This window comes from Ahaetulla prasina, chromosome 3 (assembly GCF_028640845.1).
Source record: "Ahaetulla prasina isolate Xishuangbanna chromosome 3, ASM2864084v1, whole genome shotgun sequence".
NCBI lineage: Eukaryota > Metazoa > Chordata > Lepidosauria > Squamata > Colubridae > Ahaetulla > Ahaetulla prasina.
Genome location: NC_080541.1, coordinates 196,246,459 through 196,273,312, shown reverse-complemented (window position 1 = coordinate 196,273,312; position 26,854 = coordinate 196,246,459). Strand labels below are relative to the sequence as shown.

At 36.8% G+C, this 26,854-nt stretch overlaps 1 protein-coding gene across 1 annotated transcript in view; it reads left to right on the top strand.

The window, feature by feature from the left end:
• The window catches only part of PTPRT (protein tyrosine phosphatase receptor type T), a 541,915-nt gene that overhangs the window by 364,250 nt on the left and 150,811 nt on the right, over positions 1 to 26,854 (top strand). Inside the window, exons 8-9 of the mRNA XM_058177805.1 lie at positions 11,509 to 11,710; positions 13,131 to 13,233. Coding sequence (XP_058033788.1) covers positions 11,509 to 11,710; positions 13,131 to 13,233 — 305 coding nt within the window. The remainder of the gene's footprint in view (positions 1 to 11,508; positions 11,711 to 13,130; positions 13,234 to 26,854) is intronic.

Here is a 26,854-nt window from a genome sequence, read left to right as displayed (position 1 = left end):
TACCTGTGCACCCTGGAGGGGCAGGACCTGAATTAGGGCTTATTTTGGGGGTAGAGCTTTTCTTGGACACACACATGTAAAAATCAAGCTAGGACTTACTTTCTGAGTAGGTCATATTTTCAGGGAAACACGGTAGTTTCTTAAACATGTATTAATGCTGTATTGTATTTTTAAAAAATTCTGTGAGTAGTTCTTGGATTATAAAGGAACACATTTTGTTCACTAGTATTAATTATAGAAGAAAATGTAACACAATCCTGTTGCGATACCACAGTCAGTGTCTAATCATTCCATTATGAAGTTCTTACTACTAAAACTTTAACAGTTTAAGCTTCCTTAATTTAGCTTTAAACCAAACATTGAAGTTTGCTTCAATATCTTTAAAACACATAAGAAGAAACAGGAGAAGGGCGGTATAAAAATCTAATAAAATAAAATAAAATAAAAAGGGCGGTATAAAAATCTAATAAAATAAAATAAAAAAATAAAATAAAATAAAAACCCTATTTTCTCAAAGTGACTTGTGTCCATATCTGAACTAAAAAGGTATTATGTTTGTTTTATGAGTTGTTTGTTCAAGAAGGGTAATTCTATATTTGCAAAATTGTCTTGACCATATTAATATCAGTTAAGATTGTGGCAACTTTACTACCTAATCAGATATGTCTGCATCTATAAATAAACATTAAAAAGTTGACTGCTAGTCTTATCCAAATTTTAGAGTGATCACTGCAATGTCGTGCTGCTGAGTATAAAGAAGTAGTCTTATATTTCTACTAAGATTAAAAAGTCTGTCTTATTTTATTTCAAAGATTAATAATGCTTCCGTATTTGCCATTTTAGAAAGGGTTCATGCACATTAAAGAAGTAATTCCTGCAAAACATTGTGACATATAAATACATTGTTCAGATTGATGGGCCAAATTGTACAACAGGTTATTTTAATGGCAAGTATGGGCAACTAATCATTTCTCAAGGGTAAGAACAAACAATATTAGCCTCTACTCACTTCCAACGAGGAAGGAAACTTTTGTCTTTTCCTGCTGCTCATTAAACTTCGTGTTCTCCAGCTTTTACTGGCAAAACATGTTTATTTATGTATAACTCTTGTGTGACTACTCAGAACCACAACTCTGGATAGCTCACAACTATTATATAAAAACAGACATCATACCTAAAAAAATAATAAAAACACAATGGAAACAGAAACAGAAAAACCTTGCGTCTCAACCCTGGATACAACTAATATTCTTCCTTCCATTTTATGCTCCAGGAAGACGGGTAGGAGTGTGGAGAGTAGTCTCATCTCAGTCTCTCTCCAATCTTTATAATACTCATCCACACATCCACCACTCTAGACTTAACACATTTCCTTTGTACCAGGTATTTCCTTTTTGGTTTATTATTTTTGTACTTTAGCTTTCAATTTGAAGATCACAGGAGTCAAAATAAGGAAGATTTCTATCTGTTTCTGATGAATTTTGATCAGGTTAGATTGCTATAATTCTCAAACCCTGCATGATCAGACTAGGAAATTATTCTAGGTGAACAGTGTATAGGTATTAATTTTTAAAAAAATAGAAAATTAATGTTAGGGAATTGTACAGATGATTAGTTCCTTTTGTCCCTTGCATTAAAACAGCTTCCTTTCAACCTTTCTTAGTGAGCTGTAAAGTCATCAGAGGCAACTTGACAGGAAAGCTTGAAAACCCACTTACACAAATAGCAATCAGAGTCATTGTTTCAGACAGACAATGACAGGAAATGATCCTGCTTTCTACTTGCATGCGCTTTTGTCACTTCACTATCTTGGGGCAAAGCCAGCAGTAAACTATTGTAGTAAATGAAATCATTCTTTTCAACTAGCAAAGCATTTTGAATTTGGTTTTATCCTGGTTTTTTTGATAGCAGATTTCAGTCAAGGATCCCTCCTATGTAAAAAAACTAACATTTTTCAGTCTCGGGGCATTTAAAAAAGGACTGTTTTGTGAATTTCAGTGCTTTCAGCCTGGTATATGAAGAAGTGTGAGGCAAAAAAATCTTGCTAAGGTACTACACTTGATTTTAGCCAAAAGACCAAGAAGAGTTAGAGTTAATTTGCACTGTCTGACGATTGGTCAAGATTGAACAAAAGAAAAAAAAAAGCTGTTACTCAGCAACAAAGTGAAATTAATCTGTTCTCCCATATTCTTATCCCCAATCCCAACCTTGAAATCTAGATTGTTAAATCCTTCTTGATGTTATTACTTGGTTAAGAGTTAAGAGTTAAGATTACGGTTTTAATTGGGGTTTTTATTATTCTTATTATAGTTTTTAAATGGGGTTAGCCTAATGGAATAAGATTTTTAAATTGCTTTTAATTCTATTTATAATTTGTTTTATGTTGGCTGTAAACCGCCCTGAGTCCTTCAGGAGACGGGCGGTATAAAAATCAAATAAATAAATAAATAAATAAATAAAAATTAGATTGGCAAAGTTTCTACAAGCTGCCTGTTACTAGTGACCTTCCATAGCAGTGATGGTGAATCTTTTAGGCACCAGGTGCCAAACTGCGTGCGAGTGATCAAACTCCAAGGCATAGGCGCATGTGTGCATGCTCGCGCATGTGTAACCATGCCCCATGCATGCATGGCAAAGACCTGAAGACCAGCTGGCCACCAGGAAGTGCACGTGAATGCGTGGCAGAGACCCGAAACAGCTGGGGTGACAGTGCACGTGCCCACAGAGAGGACTCTGCATGCCATCTTTGGCACGTGTGCCATAGGTTCGCCACCACTGTTCTTTAGTGCCCTTACCTGGTTGCAATGTATATTATTTTAAACATTTTATCCTGCTTCAGTAAAAGTAGAATTTTGTGTCATTTTTGTACAACTTTGGGATATCTACTTTTTTGTGAGTTCACTTGCTGGAGGAACCATAGTACTCCTATAGAAAGGGTTTCATAAAGGCTGTCCTCTAATAGCCTCTCAAAAGATTTTGCCTGATCTTCAGAGTTATTGAAACAAAACAACTTACACTGATGTTTTTCCTGAAAGAATACTGGGAAATTTCAATATTTTGAAAAATGAAAAACAAATTTGATTTAGGAAGCCTGCATTTAAAAATATATAGGAGGGTTTTTTTCTCTGCTAAGTGGAATGAAATAATGAAGATTTCAGATAAAGTTGTTTTAGGTCAGAAAGTTTACAGAATTGCATTGCTCTCTTTTTTTTAAATCCATTCAAGTCAGTGTTGTTCCAGTGTTGGAAACTGCATTTTTCTTGGAAAGATAGTTTGAAAGTGATTTGCAATTGTCTCTTACCTGGGCTGAAAGGGAGTCACTGGCCAAGGCTTATCCAGCTGGATTTTCTGAACTTAACTAGAAAAGTGTAATACTTGGGAGAACATATAACAGAAACAATAATTGGGAAAGAATAAATATTTAAGTCTATTTATGTATTTTATGTACAATAAATATATACATTTTATGTGTTGGAGCCAGTGTCAGAAACTCACCAGTTTCTTCTGAGGTGGATAGCTATACCCAGCTATCTCAGAATCTCTAGTCCTAAGATTCTCAGAATGGGGCCTTTAATAATGAAGACCAGGGAACTGCACAAAATTGATTTCATTGTAATTTTTATTTTTCTATCTTTAGTTCTGTTTTATTACTTAGGTCTATATACCTATCTAATAATTAACTACATAGATTAACTACAAAGTAGTAGTAATTAACTACATAAATCATCCTATTTCATGAAGAGATATGGTGAGAAATTAATACATGATAAATCCATTTTACTGGTTTTAATTTTTTCCCAAAATATGTATATCTAAATACAAATGCTCAAAATGCATTTTAAACATATTTTGATATAACCTTTCAATGGAAAATTTGTTGGCATTTAATATAAATATGAAAAACAATGGATCCATATGACATTTTTGGATTTAAGTAATGAAGAAAGACATGGAGGGCCAGGGCTATTCTGCCCCTTCATTTCCAGTACTTTTAAAGATTATTAAAGCCATCCCTTTAAAAATGGTCTTGGTTAGGAAGACTTGTGATGTGAGGAAAATTAAGAGTTTGAGTGAAAGAATAGAGAAAGGAGACTCAGAAGAAAAGAGCTAAGATCCCAAAGATGCTGCAGAAGAGAACCTGCAGTTAGTGCCCAATTCTGAAAGTGGTGATGAGTGGTAATTGGTGGGCTGGAATAGTAGTCTTGGAAGGGCCGCGGTGTGGCTCAGGCTGTAAGAAGCCTGTTATTAAAACACAACTGCCTGCAATTACTGCAGGTTCTAGTCCCACCAGGTCCAAGGTTGACTCAGCCTTCCATCCTTTATAAGGTAGGTAAAATGAGGACCCAGATTGTTGGGGGGGCAATAAGTTGACTTTGTAAATATACAAATAGAATGAGACTATTGCCTTACATACTGTAAGCCACCCTGAGTCTTCGGAGAAGGGTGGGATATAAATGTAAACAAAAAAAAAAAAAGATTATGTGAGGTCAGGATAGAGTTAAGATAATACACTAAGGAGAAATTTCCTGACAGTTAGAACAATTAGTAAGTGGAACAACTTGCCTGCAGAAGTTGTAAATGCTCCAACAGTGGAAGTTTTTAAGAAAATGTTGGATAACCATCTGTCTGAGATGGTGTAGGGTTTCCTGCCTGGGCAGGGAGTTGGACTAGAAGGCCTCCAAGGTCCCTTCCAACTCTGTTGTTGTTGTTTTTGTTGTTGTTATTATTATTACTATTATTATTATTACTTTTAGATTTATTTCAGTGAGAGACATGTAGCATCTTGATTGATACCAGTATTCTTTCTTCTAAAAGCTTAACTCTGGCTGTATCATTCTGCTTGCTTTATTCTTTTCAATGTTATCAGCAAAATTCTGTACTTTAGAAACAAATATTGTTCTACACTAATTATTTGTAGAATTGTTTTTGATGAAACAATGTAATTTCTGGGCAACACAATATACTATTTGTGATTTCCACCCCCATGCTTATGCTTCTCAATCATATTCAGACAAATTGGACAGTGGCTATTTTACTTTTTTCCTGGTTCAGTTTAGCTGAATGTTTGACAACCATTTTTTTTGTTCTAGTATAAAAACAGTTTTCATTTCTTCCCTACCCCAAAGGCTTTCCTCATACACCTGTGAATTTGAGTTTTGTGAAGCATTTCATAAAAAATGAAGGTATATGCATACACACATTGATTTATTCACGTTACCCTGTACATAAGTGAGGATCCTTGTAATATCAGGAAAGGTTAAGGCAGCAGCCAAACACAATATATTTTATTGACAACTCTGATGAAATTGAGTCATCTCTAGATTGAATTTAGAACACAGTAAAGAAATTGGTTGGTAAATAAGTCATGAGTTTTACCTCTGAATATGGCTGTATAATTTGCACAATTGCCATTAATAAGCATAATAATGGGAGTCAGACAGAATTTCAGATGTATATATTTAATATATAATGCACTAAAAGTATGCCAGTAGTTGCAGCAATGTATGAAGTGATGGATATTTGTAGAAAATAAGGTATAAACTGAACAGAAATTTTCACGACTGAGGATAATGTTGAATGACAAAATGTAGAGAAATTAAGGAGTAGGCAACCTCTGGCTTCATACTACATATTTACATACTCTTCATGCTCCTTTTTGAGAAAAGCAGACTTCATATAAAGTATAGAAAAGGAAAAGTTCTCAGCTGTTTCCTCTTTAAAATATCAACTCCACCCATTCACTCATTTCTCAGGCTTTTCTCTTGACTCATGCTTTTTATGTTATATAATATAAACCAGACCAGACCAGACCAGACCAGACCAGACCAGAATAGAATAGAATAGAATAGAATAGAATAGAATAGAATAGAATAGAATAGAATAGAATAGAATAGAATAGAATAACAGAGTTGAAAGGACCTTGGAAATCTTCTTGTCCAACCTCCTGCTCAGGTAGGAAACTCTATACCATTTCAGACAAATGGCTGTCCAGTCTCTTCTTAAAAACTCCCAGAGTTGGATAATTCACAACTTCTGGAGGCAAGTTGTTCCATCGGTTAATTGTTCTAACTGTCAGGAAATTTCTTCTTCTGCTGTTCAGTGTACTCTTTTCTTGTCTGCATCTTAAACCCTGCCACTATCTGTTGGACTTTCTCTGAGGCCTCTCTGCATTGTTTGCATCTTGGTCCTGTCTAGACTGGTAAGACTGTTGCTTGTATGGATCTGGTCCAGTTCTTGTGATGCTGTGATCAGTACCACAGTGTGGCCTTTTATTCCACTATGACTCAGTGCTTTCTAAATATATTCCATTTAAATGTATATTCTTTGCCTTCCCAATGGAAAGAGAGAGTTCACCTCACCTAGAGCACCAAAAGCACCGTACCATATATTGTTGTGCACGAGGTGAGGACAACTCTTTCTTTCCATTAGGATGGCTAAGAAAATAGCACAAAGTATTAGAATAGTATAAATAACAAATACAAACAAAATAACCAAAATAATACCTTATTATAAAGTTTAAGTTTCAGTCCTTTCTCCCTGAAATACTTTGATTGCAAACATGGTCAGATCTCCTCCACTGTTGCCAAATAGGTTTTAGAGAGAAAAAATTAGGATTTCATTCAATAGTATATAAAGCTGAAATAGGCTGCCTTTTATTTTAGTTTAATGTAGAAATTTACCAGTGTAGGCTGATATTTACATCCTGCCCTGGTTTTATTTTTTATACATTCTCTCTTTTCTTTCAAAAATTAACAAAAATTAACAAACCCTTAGTGCTTAAGAGGTAAAAAAGAAAAAAGAACTATGCAAGAATATTTTCCCCAAAATAATTTCCCTGCCAATTTTGGTGGTATGAATTTAGGGCTCTCCGAGGGCCACAAAAAACAAGAGCAAGAGTTTTGAGGGAGGGGAGGGAACGAAATATTTATGTTTACTAAATCTGCTGATGCCTAACATTCGTGGAATTTTCTTAAGAATGGCCAAGTTTATTTCTCATTTATGAAATTTTTGTAATTCCAAAGGATTGAGACTTTTCCTAAATTGTGCCATCATCAGTAGTTAAAAGTTAAATGTGGAGTTTAGAGTTGTTTATAATTCAAGACTCATTAAAAATAAAAAAAAGAAAGAAGAGAGAAAGAACATTTTGAACAGTAACAAAGGCAGTGGGACTCTTATTGTACTGGTACATAATCTTCTTTTATAATCCTGGTCTGATTTAACTATCTAAGGCAAAATCACCTTGCTATATCATTATGAACTTAATAATTTTAACAAGATTGCAAATCAGTAGAAAACTATCTATGATATATACATCTATGATGTATATTAGATCCTGACCTTTTATCAATTTATCATGATAATGAAGATGCAGTTTAACTAAAGGCTTTTGAAGAATCTTAAAATATAATAAATAACAGCTTTTTTGACATTTTCCATTTTGACATTTTACTGGAATTATAAAATTCCAGTAAATATCAATGGTGTCCTGACATTTACACTAACAGTGATCCCTGACTGTTTCTTTTACTCAGATACTACATTTTTATTTAAAGTTTTTAGGACTGTTCATAAATGAAAGCATACCAATATAATGACTATAGGCACTGTCTCACATGGAAACCCTGGTGGCATCTATGGATCTTAAACTTATAATTACATAATTATTACAAATTATCTGGATCCATTTCAGCCTGGCCTTTGGCCAGATTACAGTACAAATTCAGCGTTCATCACATTTGCTGATGATCTTTGGTGGAGCCAGGAGGCAAGTGGTACATCTATCCTAGTGCTCCTTGATCTCTTGGTGGCCCTTTATACTTTTATCTAAAATACCCTTCTGGACCAGCTTCAGGGGCTAGGAGACAAGGCACTGTCCTCAGTGATTGGTTTCAGTCAATAGTAACAGGGGAGGAGAAATATTATCCATGGCGCCTCTTATGTGTATCAAAGCTCAACACTCTGTTCAGCATCTCCCAAACACTGGGAGGATCATCTGCTACTTTGGGGTGCATTATCTTCATTATGTAGATGATATCCAACTTTACATTTCCATCCCAAGTTGCAGAGATGAAGCTGCCAATGTATTGACCCAGTGCCTGGATACTGTGATTGTTTGCACTACTACTGTAGTAACTAGATCTGTTAATCCATGGCTTTTGGGTTCTGACTGAGTTATTGAGATTGATACTGAACTATATGGAGAAGTTCTGACTACTTACAGCATCCTGTTGCATCCTATTAGTGGTCTTTCCTAAACTTCTCCACTGTGGAACTGGTAGTATAGATTCCCCAAAGTCATACTGCTGATGGTAATAGCGATAAACTTGTATACCATTTCAGACAAATGGCTGTCCAGTCTCTTCTTAAAAACTCCCAGAGTTGGATAATTCACAACTTCTGGAGGCAAGTTGTCCCATCGGTTAATTGTTCTAACTGTCAGGAAATTTCTTCTTCTGCTGTTCAGTGTACTCTTTTCTTGTCTGCATCTTAAACCCTGCCACTATCTGTTGGACTTTCTCTGAGGCCTCTCTGCATTGTTTGCATCTTGGTCCTGTCTAGACTGGTAAGACTGTTGCTTGTATGGATCTGGTCCAGTTCTTGTGATGCTGTGATCAGTACCACAGTGTGGCCTTTTATTCCACTATGACTCAGTGCTTTCTAAATATATTCCATTTAAATGTATATTCTTTGCCTTCCCAATGGAAAGAGAGAGTTCACCTCACCTAGAGCACCAAAAGCACCGTACCATATATTGTTGTGCACGAGGTGAGGACAACTCTTTTCTTTCAAAAATTAACAAACCCTTAGTGCTTAAGAGGTAAAAAAGAAAAAAGAACTATGCAAGAATATTTTCCCCAAAATAATTTCCCTGCCAATTTTGGTGGTATGAATTTAGGGCTCTCCGAGGGCCACAAAAAACAAGAGCAAGAGTTTTGAGGGAGGGGAGGGAACGAAATATTTATGTTTACTAAATCTGCTGATGCCTAACATTCGTGGAATTTTCTTAAGAATGGCCAAGTTTATTTCTCATTTATGAAATTTTTGTAATTCCAAAGGATTGAGACTTTTCCTAAATTGTGCCATCATCAGTAGTTAAAAGTTAAATGTGGAGTTTAGAGTTGTTTATAATTCAAGACTCATTAAAAATAAAAAAAAGAAAGAAGAGAGAAAGAACATTTTGAACAGTAACAAAGGCAGTGGGACTCTTATTGTACTGGTACATAATCTTCTTTTATAATCCTGGTCTGATTTAACTATCTAAGGCAAAATCACCTTGCTATATCATTATGAACTTAATAATTTTAACAAGATTGCAAATCAGTAGAAAACTATCTATGATATATACATCTATGATGTATATTAGATCCTGACCTTTTATCAATTTATCATGATAATGAAGATTTCAGATAAAGTTGTTTTAGGTCAGAAAGTTTACAGAGTCAGCATATTGCCCCCAACAATCTGGGTACTAATTTTACTGACCTCGGAAGGATGGAAGGCTGAGTCAACCTTGAGCCAGGAACTCCTGGCTGTGGACAGAGTTAGCTTGCAATACTGTATTCTAGCCACTGATCCATCATGGATCTTCAAGGTAAGATTCAGAGGTGTTTTGGATTTCATGGCCATCATTGTCAAGAAAAACATAAGCTTGTCACGTACTCATATGGGCAAACACATGTTAGATTTAAAACATGTGTGACATTATATTGCATCCTTCTCCATTGTCCACTTCCTTTTAAGCTGCACAATATCACCACGCAACAGCAACTGTGGAAAGGGCAAGAGGCTCGGCATGACATAAACAGTGGTGTTCTGATGCAAACCCATATCTTTTCTATTTGTAATGTAATGCCAAATGCATATCCCAAAGAAATAGCTTGACACATTTTATTTTCCAGCACTGTGACATGAACAGTGAGAACTTGTTGGCCTTCTGACATTGGTAAGGATAGAAGGATAGAAGACCTGTAAAAATGGTTTATTCCAGCTGCATGATCGAGGTCATTTCTTGAGTGCTCTTGGAGATTTCCCCAATAATGTGATGGGTAGTTCTTCCACAAATCTGATTTGAGACACCAAGGTTGTTTGGATAAAATTGTTACAGAACAGCCTCCATCAAACCATCAATCTCTTTATAAAGAGCTCTAGAAAATAAACAAGCTAAGAGTTATCTTGAGCAATGGTAGCAGAAAACAAAGAGCAGATTAGATCAATCACAAGTATATTTCCTTGCTTGGCCTAAATTATAGTGAAGCATGCTTATTTTTCTACTTTTATTATATTATCAGGATAATCCATTCATTGTTGAAAGTTTCTTTGCAGAGAAAATAGTTTATATTTGTTCAGAGATCGATATCAAAGTTTAACATAATGACTGATTGTTTGACTATTTGGTTTTGCTGATCTTGTGGAAGCTGAGGAAATGGATTATCTGTTGTAAGGGGCCTCTTACATGTGATCTAGATTCATATCCTTTCTGGCTTCTTAGCTATCTGACAGAGGCATTATGTGGCTGGAATTGGGATGTGCTACTTAGCCTTGAATGAGACAGATATGGATCTTCTCCTGGAAAAAAAAAATCTGGCCATTCACTTTGTTACAAATCCTTCCTTTCTGGGAAAATACAGATAATATGAGATGGAATCAGTTACAGGGGATCCTAGATGAAGTAGATTATCTAAATTCCTTCCTTTGTAGATTAAGTCCCAAAGGTGCTTTTTCAAGAGGCAACTGGACTTTCTGCTTTTTCTTTGAGAGCTTTTTTTCTTTTTCTTCAGCTGAGAGCTGAAGAAGCTTCTTGGGTGAGAAGCAAAATGTTTTCAAGAAAAACCAGAAAGTCCATTTGCCTCTTGCACCTTAGAGACAACCATGACCTGGATGACTGAGAATCTCCATAAATGCTTCTAGATTAAGATCTAAGCATGAGACAGAAACAGTTCTGATTCTTGTAGTTGCTATCCTAACTCAAGTTCTGAAGTATGGGAATCCATCTTTTAGGCATTTGACCTGCATTTGATCCAATATTGATGAATCACCTATCAGAGTTGGCAATCAAGTAATATTTACAGTAGTCATGCTCTTACCTTAGTGGATAATTTCAGACTGTAGAATGCTGAAAAGAACAATCAAGCACACAACTTCTCCAATATGGGATACCATACCATTTGGCTGTCTCGTTTGCTATAAAAAGAGGCCATGCAAAAAGAGGCCATCCATCAATCTGAGATGAGCATCAATTTGTTTGATTTTAATCCTATATTATAAACCATCCCGAGTTTCAGGAAATGGGCAGTATATAGAGATGTATGTGAATGTACACATACACACATATGTGCATACATTGGGTAACTCTCATTTATCCTAGTTAAAGTCAGTTAAAGTTAGCTGAAATATATTTTTTCAGTTATTCTAAATAAATTTAGATCTTTGTAGTTGAAATATATACGGAATTAGTTATACATTCGGATCATAAAATAAATTTGATTTTCCCCCCCTCATTTATTTCAGATTACCTACAAGGCTGTTGGATCTCTAGATCCTACTGCTGACTTGTTGAACCAGAGAGGAAAAGTCTTCAAACTAAGGAATGAAACTCACCATCTCTTTGTAGGGTTATACCCAGGAACTACTTATTCATTCACCATTAAAGCCAGCACAGTAAAGGGTTTTGGACCTCCCATCACCACACGGATTGCAACTAAAATTTCAGGTATTACTGTTAAGGGGGAAACGGCATGCTGAGAAAATTCAGTTTTGACTTTGAATTTGGTAGATAGAGGGAAAATAATTAGCATTCTGTCAAAGTTAAAGCAATTAGCATCTTGGGCTGCATTTTTAAAAAATGTTCCTATGGGAAAATAATTTGTCAGATTTCTCATAAAACAGTGAGAGACAACCCTGTCATTTAACACTGTGCACTTTAATAAATAATAAGACATAGTGGGTGGGGCTTTTTGTTTTGTTTCTAGTTAAGCATTGCTTTTCTTGAATCCATTTAATTTTGAGCAAAAATTGATCTAGAATCATTCAAAACATTCCCTTCATCACTAAACTTTGTGCAATCTGCAGATGAAACTAGCAATAAAAAAATGTCTATAACTGTGTTACTCTCTGCTGTGCATTTATGTAAAACATTTTCATATTCACATATAAAGAAATTATAGAACTGGCAAGATATGACACATTTCTTTTGCTTTAATATAAATAAGGGTCAACATTTATTCATTTAGATTTTGAAATCATTAACACACAAACTTAAGATTTCAAGAAATGAGCTTGATTTCTTTTGTTGGCTTTACAGTTTGTGCTAAAATATAATATAATTTGTTTATTTTGGGCTTAAGAGTGAATGCTCGAAAAGGGTCTGCTCACGCAAACTGTTGCATTGCTTTAGAAACAGCCTCTTGCAGAAGACAGCTGTAAATTAAGATGTGAAATTGGAAAGAGAGCAAGAAATATTTAATCAAACAAAAAGGAACATGGAGAGAAAATAGTTTATATTTGTTCAGAGATCGATATCAAAGTTTAACATAATGACTGATTGTTTGACTATTTGGTTTTGCTGATCTTGTGGAAGCTGAGGAAATGGATTATCTGTTGTAAGGGGCCTCTTACATGTGATCTAGATTCATATCCTTTCTGGCTTCTTAGCTATCTGACAGAGGCATTATGTGGCTGGAATTGGGATGTGCTACTTAGCCTTGAATGAGACAGATATGGATCTTCTCCTGGAAAAAAAAATCTGACCATTCACTTTGTTACAAATCCTTCCTTTCTGGGAAAATACAGATAATATGAGATGGAATCAGTTACAGGGGATCCTAGATGAAGTAGATTATCTAAATTCCTTCCTTTGTAGATTAAGTCCCAAAGGTGCTTTTTCAAGAGGCAACTGGACTTTCTGCTTTTTCTTTGAGAGCTTTTTTTCTTTTTCTCCAGCTGAGAGCTGAAGAAGCTTCTGGGTGAGAAGCAAAATGTTTTCAAGAAAACCAGTTCTTCCTAATTGGGTTGAAAATTCAAACAAAATGTTCACTGCTACAAAAGAACAAACAGCATCAAAAAGCATTTTGTATTTGATTCCCTTCTACTGGTTGATTTACAGAAACATAAATATTTCTGTTGTTCCACAGCCCCATCAATGCCAGAATACGATAGTGACACCCCACTGAATGAAACAGAAACCACCATTACAGTCATGCTGAAACCTGCACAGTCTCGTGGTGCACCAGTCAGGTAATTTCTCTCTCTCCTTGTTTAGTCTCCTTTTTCAAAAATGCCATGACATGTGTCATTCCATATTTCCAGATTATGAAAAGGAAGAATTATAACAAAACCAAGAAAGCTACAATAATTCCACTACCTCAGGGAACCATAGTAGTAGAGAAAGATTCAGAGGTGTTTTGGATTTCATGGCCATCATTGTCAAGAAAAACATAAGCTTGTCACGTACTCATATGGGCAAACACATGTTAGATTTAAAACATGTGTGACATTATATTGCATCCTTCTCCATTGTCCACTTCCTTTTAAGCTGCACAATATCACCACGCAACAGCAACTGTGGAAGGGGCAAGGGGCTTGGCATGACATAAACAGTGGTGTTCTGATGCAAACCCATATCTTTTCTATTTGTAATGTAATGCCAAATGCATATCCCAAAGAAATAGCTTGACACATTTTATTTTCCAGCACTGTGACATGAACAGTGAGAACTTGTTGGCCTTCTGACATTGGTAAGGATAGAAGGATAGAAGACCTGTAAAAATGGTTTATTCCAGCTGCATGATCGAGGTCATTTCTTGAGTGCTCTTGGAGATTTCCCCAATAATGTGATGGGTAGTTCTTCCACAAATCTGATTTGAGACACCAAGGTTGTTTGGATAAAATTGTTACAGAACAGCCTCCATCAAACCATCAATCTCTTTATAAAGAGCTCTAGAAAATAAACAAGCTAAGAGTTATCTTGAGCAATGGTAGCAGAAAACAAAGAGCAGATTAGATCAATCACAAGTATATTTCCTTGCTTGGCCTAAATTATAGTGAAGCATGCTTATTTTTCTACTTTTATTATATTATCAGGATAATCCATTCATTGTTGAAAGTTTCTTTGCAGAGAAAATAGTTTATATTTGTTCAGAGATCGATATCAAAGTTTAACATAATGACTGATTGTTTGACTATTTGGTTTTGCTGATCTTGTGGAAGCTGAGGAAATGGATTATCTGTTGTAAGGGGCCTCTTACATGTGATCTAGATTCATATCCTTTCTGGCTTCTTAGCTATCTGACAGAGGCATTATGTGGCTGGAATTGGGATGTGCTACTTAGCCTTGAATGAGACAGATATGGATCTTCTCCTGGAAAAAAAAAATCTGGCCATTCACTTTGTTACAAATCCTTCCTTTCTGGGAAAATACAGATAATATGAGATGGAATCAGTTACAGGGGATCCTAGATGAAGTAGATTATCTAAATTCCTTCCTTTGTAGATTAAGTCCCAAAGGTGCTTTTTCAAGAGGCAACTGGACTTTCTGCTTTTTCTTTGAGAGCTTTTTTTCTTTTTCTTCAGCTGAGAGCTGAAGAAGCTTCTTGGGTGAGAAGCAAAATGTTTTCAAGAAAAACCAGAAAGTCCATTTGCCTCTTGCACCTTAGGGACAACCATGACCTGGATGACTGAGAATCTCCATAAATGCTTCTAGATTAAGGTCTAAGCATGAGACAGAAACAGTTCTGATTCTTGTAGTTGCTATCCTAACTCAAGTTCTGAAGTATGGGAATCTATCTTTTAGGCATTTGACCTGCATTTGATCCAATATTGATGAATCACCTATCAGAGTTGGCAATCAAGTAATATTTACAGTAGTCATGCTCTTACCTTAGTGGATAATTTCAGACTGTAGAATGCTGAAAAGAGCAATCAAGCACACAACTTCTCCAATATGGGATACCATACCATTTGGCTGTCTCGTTTGCTATAAAAAGAGGCCATGAAAACAGAAAAGAATTCCCCAAAGGTTCCTCTAAGAGCTAATTTAGGCATTCCACTCTCTCTGGATTTCATAGCATCAAGCCATGTCTGCTAGTATTCATTTTCCCCTATCAAAAATTCCACACACAATATATGCACATAAAAAAGTGCTATTGAAAGTTGTGGGCAAAAAGCTGTGGATCAACTTTGAAGGAACATTCAACTTTTTTTCAAGTTTTGTAGAACTAGTCCTTCAAAGCATAGCTGCGTAGTTGTACCCTGTTTTTGAAAGTGAAAATTGAGAAACTACCCTTTTTAATTTTGAGCAATAAAACTATGCCCAGGTAGTTGGTCTTTGACTTGGTCCCTATATGGCGGGGGGGAGGGAGTCAAAGGAGCAGGTGAACTTACACAGTGCCACATTGAAAACTGTTTAAGGCAGCCCCAAGATACAGCCAGTCAGATCTGCTCTGAGTTGTATTTCAGTAATATGGGTCTTTTAGATGTGATGCAGACACAATCTGTCTTGGTTATCAAGGAACACTGTTAGTCACTTTTAGGCAAGATTATTGATAAGGTGATAAGTTTGCAGCTTCAGAAGACCCAGGAATAAATAAATTATCGGCATTATTTTGTTTTTCTGACTGGGATATAGTACTAAGATAATATTGATCACCCTTGTAGAGTACCTTTAGTAGGTTTATTGGCATGAGGTTGTGTATGTAATCTGCCCTCTTATTTTCTGAGTGGGCTTCAAAACACAGCATCCTTCTGAAGTTGCTTTGAAGTGAGGTGCATGATGTTATAATGATAATTAGAAGTTAGTATCACCAGAATCAGAGGTGATTCTGGGTGATGCACAACAATCAAATAAAATTAAAACACCATTATAAAAAGAATCATTATAAAATGCACACAATCAATATTAAAATAATTAAAGATGAAAATATACAAACCACAAATGGGAAAAACCCATATTAACCACAACAAAAATGTTGCCAGTTACCTGGGACCCACAAGCCTGATCATTTAACCAGGTCTTGAGGGACTTCCTGAACATTAAAAGGGATGGAAGTCCTTCATGGTACAGAGTCTGGAAATGTGCTTTCTTGGTTAGAGTTTCTGAATTTTGGAACATCATATCCCACAAGATTTGCATGGCCTCCAAAGCCATTCCTCTAGGTGTCTATAACACTTTGAAAACTTGGTTTTTCACCCACTATTGAGACAAAACATTGAATAAGCCTGCCCTGAAATTATTTGGGAAATGCTGACTTGAAGATTGCAGTTTGGCCTCAGTTGTGTTTTATGTAGTTTTTATGTTTATCAATTATTTTTTGTGTGCTTTTAAACCTATGTAAACCACTTAGGCTCAAAATTTGGAGTTAGAGAACCTTATAAGTTGGAATTGGATGGATGGATGGATGGATGGATGGATGGATGATAATTTTTTTTATCAGCTGGTGACAATCTGAAGAAGAAAAGCAGCAACATTAGAGGACTCAGTCTTTTCCATAACACATGTTGCATATACATAATCAAAACATTACCATTCACTGATGATAGAACAGATGCACCAGAAGCAAATGGAAAGCAACAAGGGATAGCAACTATCATGCCACTGTAGTTTTTTGCAGCCTAAAAGATGGTGAAAGCCACTCTAAATGAGCACTGCAGTCTTTATCTGTTCTAACATCAGGTTATAAAATTAATGGTGTAACTGCTACAACAAGTATTTTAATTTTCTAATTGACTTAATACAAATATGCACTCATCAGTAATAAAGCTCTTATCTTGCTTAACTAACGAAAGACACACTAATACTTCAATTGCTAGCTATAATGGACTTAACATAGTATATGTTTTATATCTAAGGTGCTGGTTCCAAGATACATCTAATAACCTATCCTTCAAATTTTATCTCACCTCAATATATGCATGTTTAGGATTGGTAAATATTTGGACACTTCTTCTATGACAATAGCCCAAATATTTACAGAATTTTTATACATAGTGTACCTCCACCCCCAAAAAAATCATTATATATTTTCAGCTAATAAGTAATATTATGCATTGGTTGAAATCAATGTTTCACTTTCAAAGTAAAAATAGCAACAGCACTTAGACTTATAGAGTGCAGAGAAGAGCAACAAAAATGAATAGGGGCCTGGAGGCTAAAAAATAGGAAGAATGGTTGCAGGAATTGGATATGTCTTGTTTAATGAAAGAAGGACTAAGAGTGACATGATAGCAGCATTCCAATATTTGAGGGGCTGCCGCAAGGAAGAGGTTCCAAAGTACCTGAAGTTAGGACAAGAAGCACTGGATGGAAACCAACCTATAACTAAGGAGAAATTTCCTGACAGATAGAACAATGAGTTGTGGATACTCCAGCAATGGAGATTTTTAAGAGATTGGACAAATTTGTTTGAAATGGTATAGGGTTTTCTGCTTGAGAAGGGTTTTGGACTAGAAGACCTCCAAGGTCCCTTCCAACTCTGTTATTCTGATCCCAAGTGATTTGCTGTATATAAATCTGCAGGAATTCATATCTATCACCAGAATATGCATTCTTATTAAGATAACAGTAGCTGTAGATCAGCTTAGCATATTTGAGAAGATACTCAGTAACATTTAAACATTTCAGGTTCTTAATATAAAGGAAGATATTTAATCAAACAAAAAGGAACATGGAGAGAAAAATAGCAAGAAAACCAGTTCTTCCTAATTGGGTTGAAAATTCAAACAAATGTTCACTGCTACAAAAGAACAAACAGCATCAAAAAGCATTTTGTATTTGATTCCCTTCTACTGGTTGATTTACAGAAACATAAATATTTCTGTTGTTCCACAGCCCCATCAATGCCAGAATACGATAGTGACACCCCACTGAATGAAACAGAAACCACCATTACAGTCATGCTGAAACCTGCACAGTCTCGTGGTGCACCAGTCAGGTAATTTCTCTCTCTCCTTGTTTAGTCTCCTTTTTCAAAAATGCCATGACATGTGTCATTCCATATTTCCAGATTATGAAAAGGAAGAATTATAACAAAACCAAGAAAGCTACAATAATTCCACTACCTCAGGGAACCATAGTAGTAGAGAAAGATTCAGAGCAAGTATCTCTAAAAAATAAATTCTGAAATTGATGGTGATTGCACTGTGGTCCAAAAGACTCAAAAATCTATATTCTCTGGGCCATGAAAACAGAAAAGAATTCCTCAAAGGTTCCTCTAAGAGCTAATTTAGGCATTCCACTCTCTCTGGATTTCATAGCATCAAGCCATGTCTGCTAGTATTCATTTTCCCCTATCAAAAATTCCACACACAATATATGCACATAAAAAAGTGCTATTGAAAGTTGTGGGCAAAAAGCTGTGGATCAACTTTGAAGGAACATTCAACTTTTTTTCAAGTTTTGTAGAACTAGTCCTTCAAAGCATAGCTGCGTAGTTGTACCCTGTTTTTGAAAGTGAAAATTGAGAAACTACCCTTTTTAATTTTGAGCAATAAAACTATGCCCAGGTAGTTGGTCTTTGACTTGGTCCCTATATGGCGGGGGGGAGGGAGTCAAAGGAGCAGGTGAACTTACACAGTGCCACATTGAAAACTGTTTAAGGCAGCCCCAAGATACAGCCAGTCAGATCTGCTCTGAGTTGTATTTCAGTAATACAGGTCTTTTAGATGTGATGCAGACACAATCTGTCTTGGTTATCAAGGAACACTGTTAGTCACTTTTAGGCAAGATTATTGATAAGGTGATAAATTTGCAGCTTCAGAAGACCCAGGAATAAATAAATTATCTGCATTATTTTGTTTTTCTGACTGGGATATAGTACTAAGATAATATTGATCACCCTTGTAGAGTACCTTTAGTAGGTTTATTGGCATGAGGTTGTGTATGTAATCTGCCCTCTTATTTTCTGAGTGGGCTTCAAAACACAGCATCCTTCTGAAGTTGCTTTGAAGTGAGGTGCATGATGTTATAATGATGTTCTGTGTTGTGCATCACCCAGAATCAAAGGTGATTCTGGGTGATGCACAACAATCAAATAAAATTAAAACACCATTATAAAAAGAATCATTATAAAATGCACACAATCAATATTAAAATAATTAAAGATGAAAATATACAAACCACAAATGGGAAAAACCCACATTAACCACAACAAAAATGTTGCCAGTTACCTGGGACCCACAAGCCTGATCATTTAACCAGGTCTTAAGGGACTTCCTGAACATTAAAAGGGATGGAAGTCCTTCATGGTACAGAGTCTGGAAATGTGCTTTCTTGGTTAGAGTTTCTGAATTTTGGAACATCATATCCCACAAGATTCAAACCTCTAAAGTAAAGTGTTTATATTAGAAATATTGTTAGATATTTCACATCAGAAATATGTGTGAGCTCCAAAACTAACTTCCTCTCATAATTGTTTTTAAAAAACAAACACTTTTTCTACTTCTGGAGAATACTTAAAAACAAAATGTATTTCCCTACTCCTTTTTTATTGAATAAATGACAAAGTACTGGATGAAATGATGGAAAGTAAATAATTATTCAGTTCTTATTTTGGAATATGAATGAAGAAAGCTTAATTTATCACTGAATTCATTTTATTAAAAGTAACATGATTGTATGTGTTTGTCTATTGGCAAACTATATACAGTGATTACTATATGTTGTTGGAGACCAAACTATTCTTTTATAATTCTGTTCTATCTTCTGATTTAATTTTTGCTATTTTCTTTTTTATTGGACAGTCTTAAAAACAAAAAACAAAATTAAGCTCCCTCCTGTAAATCAGTAAGCATCCATCAAAAACCGTGTGAAAATCTTTCTGAAAACCTTGTTCCTTTATACAATCACCTGTAAAAATAATTGAAATGTCAATGCAGATGTCTTCATACAAATACATACAAACATCCAATATGTGAGAAGTCTATTATAATGAATGTTTTTCCCTCACACAAGTAGATTGAGTTGTAACATTGAGTTGTAACAGGGAGGAAAATCCCCTGATTTTCCCCCAATTTGGATTTCACATGCTTTTTCTTTAAATCCACTTTCTATTCATTCTATTAGTTGATCTGCAAATATTGAAACTGCTAATTGTACCCTTCCTCCCTCCCTTTTTTCCTCCCTCCCTCCTTACACGAAATACAGAAACCTCCCAGTTTCTCATCATAAAAGCTCAAAGCTCAGTCATGTTTTGTATTCATTGCTTTCCCTTGTATACATATGAAGTGCCTACAACAAATTTTCCAAACATTTTTTCTATGTGGATTGTGACCATTCATTTTTAGGTCTCAAAATAGCTCTTATACCCTTTCAACTTATTCATTCGCTTTACATAATAGATTAATATTTTTCCCTGGGATTGCATTATTCAAAATAAATTACAGAATAACAGACTTGGAAGATCCTTGGAGATCTTCTAGTCCAACCCCCTGCTTAGCAGGAGACCCTATATCATTTCAAATGGTTGTCCATTTTTCTTAAAAACCTCCAGTGATGGACAACTCACAACTTCTGGAGGCAATTCGTTCCACTGATCAGTTGTTTTAACTATCAGGAAATTTCTTCTTAGTTCTAGGTTGGTTCTTTCCTTGATTAATTTCCATCCATTGCTCTAATTTTTCCCCCAAAAAACATGCTCTATTATTTGATTTTTCAATTATCATTATTCACTGGAATGTAACATGCAACTATCATGCCACTGTAGTTTTTTGCAGCCTAAAAGATGGTGAAAGCCACTCTAAATGAGCACTGCAGTCTTTATCTGTTCTAACATCAGGTTATAAAATTAATGGTGTAACTGCTACAACAAGTATTTTAATTTTCTAATTGACTTAATACAAATATGCACTCATCAGTAATAAAGCTCTTATCTTGCTTAACTAACGAAAGACACACTAATACTTCAATTGCTAGCTATAATGGACTTAACATAGTATATGTTTTATATCTAAGGTGCTGGTTCCAAGATACATCTAATAACCTATCCTTCAAATTTTATCTCACCTCAATATATGCATGTTTAGGATTGGTAAATATTTGGACACTTCTTCTATGACAATAGCCCAAATATTTACAGAATTTTTATACATAGTGTACCTCCACCCCCAAAAAAATCATTATATATTTTCAGCTAATAAGTAATATTATGCATTGGTTGAAATCAATGTTTCACTTTCAAAGTAAAAATAGCAACAGCACTTAGACTTATAGAGTGCAGAGAAGAGCAACAAAATGAATAGGGGCCTGAGGCTAAAAATAGGAAGAATGGTTGCAGGAATTGGATATGTCTTGTTTAATGAAAGAAGGACTAAGAGTGACATGATAGCAGCATTCCAATATTTGAGGGGCTGCCGCAAGGAAGAGGTTCCAAAGTACCTGAAGTTAGGACAAGAAGCACTGGATGGAAACCAACCTATAACTAAGGAGAAATTTCCTGACAGATCGAACAATGAGTTGTGGATACTCCAGCAATGGAGATTTTTAAGAGATTGGACAAATTTGTTTGAAATGGTATAGGGTTTTCTGCTTGAGAAGGGTTTTGGACTAGAAGACCTCCAAGGTCCCTTCCAACTCTGTTATTCTGATCCCAAGTGATTTGCTGTATATAAATCTGCAGGAATTCATATCTATCACCAGAATATGCATTCTTATTAAGATAACAGTAGCTGTAGATCAGCTTAGCATATTTGAGAAGATACTCAGTAACATTTAAACATTCCAAGTCAAAATCTTCCCAATACTGAAAATCTGCTGAAAGATTTTTATCTTAGCTGCCAATCATTTTTCCTATGTACAATATATACATAGCGATGGCGAACCTTTTAGACACCAAGTGCCCAAACTGTGTGCATGTGCATGCCAGAACTGAAAAGTTGCATGTACATGAATGGACATGTATGAATGTGCGCATGCATGGACATGTGCAGATATGCATGGACATGCACGGATGCATGCACGGACCTGAAGACCAGTTGGCCAGCAAGAGGTAGGGCATCCCAGCACTGGCAGCGCAGCAAGAGGTAAGAAATTTTTATTTCATGAGCTTCTGTTTCATCGTTTGCAGGGAAACAGAAGCTCATGAAAGAAATGCCACAGAGATCTGACCTGCGGCAATGGTTCATATGCTAGCAGAGAGGGCTCTGCATGCCACCCCTGGCACATGTGCCTTAGGTTCGCCATCACGGATATATACAGTATAGTATAAGAAAGATAATATAAGAAATAAAGTTTAGCCTACCATATACTCACAGATAAGCTGAGAATTTCAGTTTCCAGATTCACCCCAAAATTGAATGGGTTTATCCGAGAGTATACACATGCACATGGCTTTCGCACAGCTCTTTCACTGGGCACTGCACATGCAATTGCACCATCTGAGCATGCATGCAAGTTTCACACAGCTCCCCCATGTGCTGCATGCACAATCATACTATCTGCACTTGTGCACAGTTTTCACATGCACAATGCACGTGTGCGAGCACATTTATGCATGAAGGCACTGCGTGCCAATACTCTCATACACATGGGCAAATGCACATGCATGGGCAAATGCACGCGCCTGCGCAGAAACACCCCGAAGACCAGCTGGGTCCTCTGAATTGCACGAATGCGCACCAGAGGCACGAACACTAGCTGAAGCACATGCGCATGCCGTGCTTCAAGTGAGTTGGGTGACAGCTTGAGTGCCTGGAAAGATGGCTCTGCGTGCCACCTCAGGCGTGATGGCGCCATAGGTTCGCCATCACGGATCTAAGGCATAGTCCACTTAGCACTATGTACAATAATACATTCAAACTATGACTGAAAAGTGTTTCAGCTAAATCCTATCTATTGTTTGGGCCAATATTTTGTAGCAAGGATTTCATTAATAGAAAGCTATGGATCAAGTTTGCCCTATAAAAGCAACTTGCAAATTGCTGTTCTACACACCATAATATATGGTAGTAACATCAATATCTTCAAAGTCTTCTGAATATATAATAAAGAAGAAGATGGGGATAACTAGTGAAAATATTTTGGGAACAATCATCCTACTTCCATTGTAATAATATCTGTATTATCTGTTCACTTTGTGAACATACCTGGATAGCAAGTTCAGAAACTGCTATTGAGATTTTTATATAAACTCTTATTGACATTAACCATTACTGAAGCATACAGGAAAATACTTAATGCAGAAACTATTTATTTTGTAACTTTCCCTTAATATTGAATACTTGCTTCAGTTGGTCTTTGTCTTCAGTAGGGGAAAATACGTATTAACTCTGCAAGCATTAAACAAACATAGTAAATATACATTAATAGGTATACTGAAGTGGGAACATAAATGAACACATACACTTAAATTTACTGTTTGCTTTGCTAAAGAGATTTCTGGTTTGGAAAATTTATATCCAGATTTATATATTATATATATACAAATATATATATATATATTTGTTTTCTGAGGTTTTCACGGGTGTTTGTATATAGGTCTTTGGTTGTTCGGGTTTTCTCCCGTGTAAAATTGGAAGTGTCTTGGCGACGTTTCAACGAAGTCTCATTCGTCATCTTCAGGCTTCAGCTTCGTGCTTCTGGGAGCAATGTGTGATCGCAGCTGTTTCTTCCTTTTAACTGCTAGTGGGGGTTTGAACTGATTGGGTGGGAGCTTGGCTGTGCTCTGATTGGATGGGGTTTTCTGTGCTCTTACAAGCTGCTCCAGATTTTTATTTTGTGAGCTTCTGTTTCATCGTTTGCAGGAAACAGAAGCTCATGAAAGAAATGCCACAGAGATCTGACCTGCGGCAATGGTTCATATGCCAGCAGAGAGGGCTCTGCATGCCACCCTGGCACATGTGCCTTAGGTTCGCCATCACGGATCTAAGGCATAGTCCACTTAGCACTATGTACAATACATAGCGATGGCGAACCTTTTAGACACCAAGTGCCCAAACTGTGTGCATGTGCTATCTGTGCTAATGTATGGCTCCTCCCCCGTGCTGTATGCGTGGAACTGCACCATCTGAGCATGCATGCAAGTTTCACAGCTCTTTCACTGGGCACTGCACATGCATGGGCAAATGCATGCATGGACATGCACGGATGCATGCATGGACATGTGCAGATATGCATGGACATGTGCAGATATGCATGGACATGCACGGATGCATGCATGGACATGTGCAGATATGCATGGACATGTGCAGATATGCATGGACATGCACGGATGCATGCATGGACATGCACGGATGCATGCATGGACATGTGCAGATATGCATGGACATGTGCAGATATGCATGGACATGTGCAGATATGCATGGACATGTGCAGATATGCATGGACATGTGCAGATATGCATGGACATGTGCAGATATGCATGGACATGCACGGATGCATGCATGGACCCAAGACCAGTTGGCCAGCAAGAGGTAAGAATTTTATTTCATGAGCTTCTGTTTCATCGTTTGCAGGGAAACAGAAGCTCATGAAAGAAATGCCACAGAGATCTGACCTGCGGCAATGGTTCATATGCCAGCAGAGAGGGCTCTGCATGCCACCCCTGGCACACGTGCCTTAGGTTCGCCATCACGGATATATACAGATGTATATTCTGTATACATATGAAGTGCCTACAACAAATTTTCCAAACATTTTTCTATGTGGATTCTGACCATTCATTTTAGGTCTCAAAATAGCTCTTATACTTTTCAACTTATTCATTCGCTTTACATAATAGATTAATATTTTTCCTATGTACAATACATAGCGATGGCGAACCTTTTAGACACCGAGTGCCCAAACTGTGTGCATGTGCTATCTGTGCTAATGTATGGCTCCTCCCCCGTGCTGTATGCGTGGAACTGCACCATCTGAGCATGCATGCAAGTTTCACAGCTCTTTCACTGGGCACTGCACATGCAATTGCACCATCTGAGCATGCATGCAAGTTTCACAGCTCTTTCACTGGGCACTGCACATGCAATTGCACCATCTGAGCATGCATGCAAGTTTCACAGCTCCCCATGTGCTGCATGCGCAACCACACCATCTGCACATGCAATTGCACCATCTGAGCATGCATGCAAGTTTCACAGCTCCCCATGTGCTGCATGCACAATCATACTATCTGCACTTGTGCACAGTTTTCACATGCACAATGCACGTGTGCGAGCACATTTATGCATGAAGGCACTGCGTGCCAATACTCTCATACACATGGACAAATGCGCATGCATGGACATGCACGGATGCATGCATGGACATGTGCAGATATGCACAGACATGCATGGATGCATGCATGGACATGTGCAGATATGCACAGACATGCATGGATGCATGCATGGACATGTGCAGATATGCACAGACATGCATGGATGCATGCATGGACATGTGCAGATATGCATGGACATGCACGGATGCATGCATGGACATGCACGGATGCATGCATGGACATGTGCAGATATGCATGGACATGTGCAGATATGCATGGACATGTGCAGATATGCATGGACATGTGCAGATATGCATGGACATGCACGGATGCATGCATGGACATGTGCAGATATGCATGGACATGCACGGATGCATGCATGGGCAAATGCACATGCATGGGCAAATGCACATGCATGGGCAAATGCACATGCATGGCTTTCGCACAGCTCTTTCACTGGGCACTGCACATGCAATTGCACCATCTGAGCATGCATGCAAGTTTCACACAGCTCCCCCATGTGCTGCATGCACAATCATACTATCTGCACTTGTGCACAGTTTTCACATGCACAATGCACGTGTGCGAGCACATTTATGCATGAAGGCACTGCGTGCCAATACTCTCATACACATGGACAAATGCGCATGCATGGGCAAATGCACGCGCCTGCGCAGAAACACCCCGAAGACCAGCTGGGTCCTCTGAATTGCACGAATGCTCACCAGAGGCACAAACACTAGCTGAAGCACATGCGCATGCCGTGCTTCAAGTGAGTTGGGTGACAGCTTGAGTGCCTGGAAAGATGGCTCTGCGTGCCACCTCAGGCGTGATGGCGCCATAGGTTCGCCATCACGGATCTAAGGCATAGTCCACTTAGCACTATGTACAATAATATATTCAAACTATGACTGAAAAGTGTTTCAGCTAAATCCTATCTATTGTTTGGGCCAATATTTTGTAGCAAGGATTTCATTAATAGAAAGCTATGGATCAAGTTTGCCCTATAAAAGCAACTTGCAAATTGCTGTTCTACACACCATAATATATGGTAGTAATATCAATATCTTCAAAGTCTTCTGAATATATAATAAAGAAGAAGATGGGGATAACTAGTGAAAATATTTTGGGAACAATCATCCTACTTCCATTGTAATAATATCTGTATTATCTGTTCACTTTGTGAACATACCTGGATAGCAAGTTCAGAAACTGCTATTGAGATTTTTATATAAACTCTTATTGACATTAACCATTACTGAAGCATACAGGAAAATACTTAATGCAGAAACTATTTATTTTGTAACTTTCCCTTAATATTGAATACTTGCTTCAATTGGTCTTTGTCTTCAGTAGGGGAAAATACGTATTAACTCTGCAAGCATTAAACGAACATAGTAAATATACATTAATAGGTATACTGAAGTGGGAACATAAATGAACACATACACTTAAATTTACTGTTTGCTTTGCTAAAGAGATTTCTGGTTTGGAAAATTTATATCCAGATTTTTAATTAATTAATTTTTTATATATATAAATATATATATATATACATATATATATATATATATATATTCTGAGGTTTTCACGGGTGTTTGTATGTAGGTCTTTGGTTATTCGGGTTTTCTCCCGTGTAAAATTGGAAGTGTCTTGGCGACGTTTCAACGAAGTCT